This window comes from Nyctibius grandis, chromosome 4 (genome assembly GCF_013368605.1).
Source record: "Nyctibius grandis isolate bNycGra1 chromosome 4, bNycGra1.pri, whole genome shotgun sequence".
Classification (NCBI taxonomy): Eukaryota; Metazoa; Chordata; class Aves; order Nyctibiiformes; family Nyctibiidae; genus Nyctibius; species Nyctibius grandis.
Genome location: NC_090661.1, coordinates 88,291,680 through 88,299,046, shown reverse-complemented (window position 1 = coordinate 88,299,046; position 7,367 = coordinate 88,291,680). Strand labels below are relative to the sequence as shown.

The 7,367-nt window shown below is 41.8% G+C and overlaps 1 protein-coding gene across 1 annotated transcript; it reads right to left on the bottom strand.

The window, feature by feature from the left end:
• Nucleotides 1–439: 439 nt before the first annotated feature.
• On the bottom strand, nucleotides 440–2,027 carry LOC137661811 (homeobox protein vex1-like). Its single transcript, XM_068397441.1, has 3 exons — nucleotides 1,895–2,027; nucleotides 1,487–1,695; nucleotides 440–760 (listed from the first exon to the last, which is right to left on the bottom strand). The coding sequence occupies exons 1-3, from the start codon at nucleotides 2,025–2,027 to the stop codon at nucleotides 440–442; spliced, it is 663 nt and encodes a 220-aa protein (XP_068253542.1).
• Between the last annotated feature and the right edge of the window lie 5,340 nt (nucleotides 2,028–7,367).

The following is a 7,367-nucleotide window of genomic DNA, read 5'->3' as shown; positions in this document are numbered from 1 at the left end:
TAGAGTGGTCAAAGTTTTTAACACTGTTTATTACATGATATAATTACTATGTAAATTGAAGTGTAAACAGTACTCCACTTTTTCAGTGGAGATCCCTGATGATTATAGGTTGTCTTCTGAAAGCAAACTGTTGGACAGGAAAATTTATATAAAAGTTTCAATACAGCATAGTGAAGACTGTAGCAATAAAGGGAAGTTTCAAGTCCTCCACTTCCACTCCCAGTATTACTTCTCTTATACAGGCAAATTTCTTTTCTCCTTTAGCATAAAAACCAAAATTTGATTAAAAAAATAAAATTGAATTATCGAATTAATATAACAAAATAAGTTAAATAATTACTCTTAGAGATATTGGGCAGTTCTTATTTAGAGTACAGGTAATCTTTGGCGTTTTTAACAGGAAGGAAGATATGGCTGGAACCTCAGTCTTTTATGGTCATCAGTTAAGAGTCATTGCTGGAATTACAGAAGAGTAACAAGATAATCCTGGACTGGGAGGCAACAGTAAAACTGGACTCGGCAAAACTGGCTGAAGGGACTGAGCTGGAACAGAAGGTAACGAGGCAGGGCTTGGCACAGCTGGATGAAGAGAAACAGTAGAGGTAGACGAGACACTGACGTCCATCCCATGAGAATAGCTGGAGGTAGCAATATCTGGGTAACGATAGGGAAAAAATAAGCCTGAGAAGAGAGCTTCTACTCTGGCATCTTGAGTCTGACGTTTAAACTTCATCCGACGATTCTGAAACCAGGTTTTTATCTGAAGATAAGAAAAAAAGTCAAGAACTAACCCACTTGTCCCTTTTCCATACAGTAATACATCCTGAAGTTAGGCTTATTATCAGAGTAACAGAATGTATTAAGAGTTATAAGATTTAGGGCTAATAACATTGATCTATATTGAGTGTAGAGTATTTGTCTTGCCATGAGGAGGAATCAGCTGTGACAACCCCAGGAGGCATGGCAAGTCAATTACTCAAGAGGTCAGATTTGGACCAGGACTGTAGTTCAAGACCGGTGCAGTGGGATTAAAAAAGGGTTGGGTAGTGCTAGCTCTGTTCAGAGAGAAATCCTGCAATACTACCAAGTATACACATAATTTTAAGGAAGAATTAGCCTGAAAATGGAAATTCTGGTGATTGTGCAAGTATTTTTCCTCCGATGAGGTTCCACCTTTTAAGTTTGTATTCATCGTTTGCTATTTGCATATTGTCTCTAGTTCAACACAAAACCGCGGCGGACAGCAGAGCTGTGCCAGCTGAAGCACGGACGTGAGTTTGCTTAAGCTTGTTCTCTGCCGGAGGGATGAGGCTGACAGGCGGCCTGACCCGCCGCACCTGCAGGAGCTGTCACTGTCCCCGTCCCCGCGACGATCATGAGGTGCCCACCAAAGCAAACGCGGGCGGAGGGCCTCGGCCGCGCGGGGCCCGTCTCCCCTCTCGGGCGGAGGGCAGAGGCGGGCCCGGGGCGCCGCGGCCGCGCTCACCTGGCTCTGGGAGAGGTTCAGCACGGCGGCCAGGCGCCGCTTCTCGCTGGCGCCGATGTAGCGCTGCTCGCGGAAGCTCCGCTCCAGCTCCTGCAGCTGCGCGGCCGAGAACTTGGTGCGGGGCCGCCCGGGCGCGGCGGCGCCGCCGCCCACCTCCGTTTCGTGCCCGGGGCTGCTGCTGTTCGCGGCCTCCCGGTCCCGGAGCGCGGCTGCGGGGACAGGATGGGTGCGTCAGGGGGTGACCCCTCCCTCTGCGCGGGCGCGGGTCTGCGCGGGCGGTGACGTAGGCAGCGGCCGCACGTGCGGCTGCTTTCTCCCGACGGTCTCACGTGCGGCGACCGTTAAGCCTGACAGCCGCCACCAGCGGTCCCGCCGCGTGTCCCGCCCGTCAGGAGCGGTGGGACTCACCGCGGTCCGGCGGGCTCTCCTGGCTGCCGGGGTCTGCGGGCGGGGAGCGGGGCCGGCGGGCCGCGGCCATGGGCTGGGCTCCGCCGCGGCTGCTCTGCGCCAGCCACTCCACTGAGAAGGGCCTCTTCTCCATCGCTGCCGCTGCTGCCGGCGCTCCCCGCGCACTGATGCCGCCCCGGCTTTGGGGGCAAACATTTAAAGCGCCTTCCGCGACGTGGTTTGCAAAGGCCGCAAAGCATCAAATGAGGCCGAGAACAAAGGACCCCATTGAGAGGCGCTTTAATCTCCCCTTTCAGGTGATTGTTACATCCGCCTAATCTCTGAACGCGGTAGTTAGCAGAACTCAAGGCTACCTGACCTGGCGCCAAATTCAGCTTGGGAGTCTCCTGACCACGTAGCTGCCGATAATTGCATCATGGCCTGCACTTTCTATGCTGCCCAAGCTGGCCTCAACTCTTGAACCACGCCATGATTTTCAATCTTTATCTCCTGGTATGAAGGACAAGGATTCAGAAAGGACTGGTAACAAAGGAGGACATAGAGAGGCCTCCTTTATGAGAGCTTAACGTGAATTTGGAGCCCCTCTTACCTGTTTGATGCAAGGTTTGGAAGAATCCTATTGCCTTTCTACCAGCAAAGGAGAGTGACTCGACATACGAGCAAGTAAGTAGTTGTCGAGCTTGCAAACAGGTAAAAATTATGGAGAAACACTGATACCGGTATCTTCCCAATATGCCTATGAGCAACATGCTGCTGTTTATCAAGTCAGGGTGGGTAGATGTTGTTTGAAATAGGAGTTAGTTGGAAATGCGGGGTTAAATATCTTTCACTGCTGTCCATGAGGCAGAGTGCTACAGTTAGGACTGTTGTCTTCCTCTGAAGAGTGAGGTACAGTTGTTGACCTCAGTTTATGTAGTATCAGAGGTTTAAAGAAGTCTTCAGGGAGAGAAGGTTTGAAACTAGATCACGGTGTTAGCAGGGCAATTTGTTAGGTCATTTGTAGAAAGTAGGGTGGGAAGTTTTGAATTATCTAATAGGTAGTAGAAGGAGTTAATTCTTATGAATTTGTTTAAGAATAAGATTAAGCAATGAGCAGTTACATTCCAGGATATTGGACGGGATGAGAAACACTGAGAAAATGACTAGTTACCTTGAATTTATCTGTTCATGTCTTAAAACATCATCTCCTTTGCCTGCACCCCAAGAAAGGAAGGTGTGCATTTCAAAGTAAACAGTTCTGATGTTCTTATAAAGTAGATCAAAGAAGAGGAGCGTAAACTCTCTTTAGAGGTAGTCTGTTCAAGGATGATTCAGATAAGGGTGAGAAAAGAACCACTTTTACAGTCTGAAGTGGGCCTGGGATGGCACAGCCCTTATCCTCTGCAAACACAGGCTAACACATTTACAGGTTGTTTCAGTAAACACACTACTCCCTGAGTTTATACAGTCAGAGATAATGAACTAGCTTTCACGCAGAGCTGAACATGTTTGAGACAACATGTTAATTCTTAGACTTCAAAGAAGGTCTTGTCACCTTCTATGAACAGTGATGTGTTTGTAGCGAGATGGCAGAAGTCAGATAATGCTACCCTTCTAGCTCTTTTTCCTCTAAGGTTTTCTATATTTTCTCAGGCAGGAATACTATCTTCTCCCATAAAATGTAATGGGATTTACATGCTCTTTTGTTAAGCGAGCTGAAGCATGACATAAGTATGAAATTTTTAGACGCTTTGTATATTCTTCATACATACATCTTCATATATAAAATCTTTTGTTCTCTCTGTAACAATGAGAAAATTTTAATGAATATCCATCTTAGCAGTATGTTTTTGGTTTTTTTTATCAGCATGAAACTTCTAGGATGTGACTACATATGCTTGGAAGTAAAGGAATGACTTTGCATACCTGACACTTGCATTTTACTGAAAAGCTTACCTGAATAGACTAACAGGGATGGCAGTTGCATTGTCTTCATGTGCTTCTAATTCCACCCAGAGCAATCTACAGCTTTTAAAAACAATTAGGATGCAAGTTAGAAGTTACAGCTTTCATTTTTAATGAAAAAAGCCTCAAACTCCAAAAAAACAAACAAAAAAAGTACATAGAAATCTGCAGATTCGTTTCCTGCATTTACCAGATGAAATCAATCTTAAAAAAAGAAAAACAAACAAAAAAAAAGACAGAAAGGAGACTGTTGCTAAGTAGTCTGCTTTGACAACAATCGAGGGGTATAGTCTTGAATCCTTAGTGCAATGTAATGGAAAAATTACTGGGAAATAATTCCGTGTTCAGGATGATTTGTCTGAAATGGACCATTACATATACTTTTAGTTAGCTTCGTTCCTAGTCGTACAAACTTGCAAATTAGTCCCGGAAATAATAAAGTTTGGTCTGGAAAAATGATAGTCATAGACAATTTTTGAAGTGAATTGTTGTAATATATTTGGTGTTACAGGTAACATCTAATCAGAAGGATCAGTAAGAAATCATTCCTGTATTATATTGTTGTTTCTAGTTGTTAATTATTATTGCGCTTATTTTAATAAATGAACAAATGCTTTTAAGCAACAAAAGGATTGCCACTATGATGTCAATTTTTAAATTCGTTTTTTAGTGTTAATGAAACTTGTGTATTGCTTTGTGTTTTTGTGGGCTTTTTTTTTGAATCCCTCGGTCATTGGTCATGTCATTATCTGACTAGATTGGAATAATCGACTTTATAGCTTTTAGGAGGAAAGCCTTAATTTCAAAAGACACAGGAAGCTAATATTTTTGTAGCAGAGCAGTCTTTCAGACTCCTGCTACAGTTAGGCTTGTAAGGCTTCCTTCCTCCTTTTTTCATGGGACAGAATCACTTGAGAAAGTCTGTCTAGAATTTCTCTTTACATCTTCCCAAGCAGTTCGGCTTTGAAATTGTGCTTAGGAGGCTTGGAGTAGAGATTTCCACATTGCCCAGCTCTTTTAGAAAATAAAGTATCTTTTTAAAGGGTGGTGGTGGGGAATCTCCTTTGCTTTATCTGCTGGTGATAAAACTTTTGTAGATTTGTGTCAGAATTGCTCTGAGAATTTTTGCTGCTGAGGATATTTTTGCATTTAATGCAATCACTTTAAAAATACTAGTAGTTTTAGTTTATAATTGTAAACAACACAGTTAGACATACCTTTAAGGACTTTTGCTGCTTCATGGGTAGAATAAAATGTATTGGCAACAATATTTTTGTGTTGGTGTAACTGTTAGGAGAAAACCATGTGCAGACATAAAATGAAAGTGGCTCTAGTGGCTGCCCATGTTTTAAATACTGGCCCATTTATTGTAAACAGAAGTAGATGACATAATGTCTAAACTTTCCTGTGTTGGCATGTGACTGCACTTTAAAAGATATATAGTGTTCTCCTATGTTAGAAAGTCAATATGCATTTGTCCTGGTTTCATTGGGATTTTGTTTCAGTTTGTGGCCAGCCATGGTGATCAGGGCCATTAGCAGCTGAATCCAGAGCAGCTGACCCAGGCTGGCCCACAGGTGTATTCTATAACATTAACAATCAAGTTCGCTATAAAAGGGAGGGCTTGCTAGGGAGAGGTGGGGCTGTTTTTTGCTCTCCTCTCTTCTGGCCTCCCTTTTTCTCCATTGCTGATGATTGGTATTCTTGGACAACCTGCTGCAACTCTGTAGCTATGTGTACTTTTGTGTGTTTGCATTTATATTGGTTTATTTATTTTATTAAATCTGTTTAATTTTAATCTACGAGTCTCCCTCTTTTTCCCAATTTCCTTCCTCGGTTGGGAAGGGACATTGGGTGAGAGACAAACTGCTATTGTTTAGCCCCAGGTGTGGGCTAAATGAAGACAGCATTTTGTGGTGTTGTGTCTTTTTTTTTTTTTTTAAGGCTTTTCATATTATTTAAAGTGATTGTTTTTCTGTAAGATCTCTCTGTCCTGTTTCCTTTAGTTGATAATTAAACTTTAGTGGTTTAGGTTTTTTTGGGTTTTTTTTTGGTGTCTTGATTCATAATAAACTTTATTTTTGCCAGACCATTCGACCCTGCAATGTTATAACGAAGCTAAACAGGGAGCTCAACAGAACTACAAGAGGGAGTGTCAGTGGCTGTGAAGATGATAACCACAAGAAAACATATGCTTGAAGTGAATTACATTTTTTAAAAATGCTAATAGTCATGCGTTGAGTGTTATTGTGATGATTTACCGAAGATACAGGACGTGGCTTGAGGCAAAGCCCTTATTCAAAGGACTTTGATGGAGTGATTGTAATGCCATAAGCGACCACCACATGAGAGCAATTCCAATTTAAAGGGTAATTGCCGCATGTTTCTGGTTAGCAATTAACAGTTGGCAGGTCCTGTGATGAAACATCGCATCTTCCATTGATTATTAGCACTTTCTATGAGTACATAGGCTACAAAAACCCTAATGAACAAAACTTTGAGTGTAAATAGTAAGCTAGAGAAGTGTAGTGGAGGTCTAACTGACTCATGTTTTACTGCTGCGATTTAATAATAACTTTTCTTGATCGAGATCTCAATGGTATCCCTTATAGCTATGTTTTCATTTGTCTATTTAAGTCTCTTGTTGAAATAACTTTACGGGCTATCTCATAGTAATTAATATGTTTTTAGTCATTGCATCAGTTGTGAAGATCCTCCTCCTCCCTCTTTCTGGGCATGCTTTTTCTCACGTGCTCTGAGTTTGGGTAACCCTCTGATCTATCAGGGAATCCATTTAGGTTTCTAAGCTAGCAGGAAACAAACAGGAAAAAAAGCAAATGGCTTTTTAACAGCTAGGATTGCTAAACCCACTCACTGAAAAATTGGATGAGTTCTATAACTTGCACAGAGGAATGCTTGGACCATGGAAGGGAAGAGGAAACAATAGGATAATTTCTTTTAGTAGTGAGTATTTTTTTTGCTTTATATAAATAAATGCAGGTGTCTTTACAGTTAATGGGTCATTATAATTACTCACTTTCTTCGGACAGAGAGACTAAGGTAAGAACTGTAAGTACTTTGGTCACATCCATTGTGGTAATACTTAGAGTTGAATAACAGTAGAAATTCATTAAAATAGTTTAAAAATAAAACACACAAATCACCTTGATGTATGTTAAATATCTATGTTCATGTTCCCATGGAAGCATTTTGACACTGGGTGATAAGAATGTAGATGTAATTCAATGTCAATAATGATAATGTGTTTCCTAAATGAAGAAAAAAACTGTTTAGACATGCCCTCCTTCATTAACTCTTAGCATTGGGTTTGATAATCAAGCTAAGCTCATCTAACTTCAGTGAAATATGGTCCTTTCATCTCATTCCAGTAGCTTCCTGTGCACTAAAGTTTTTTGCTCATCTTACTCTACATTTTGCTGGTTCAAGACACAAAGCTGGCAAAAACCCTAATACTTTAGGGAATGTAGGGGTATGGAAGGGAGATTTCTTCCACTTTTGCTGGCAGATA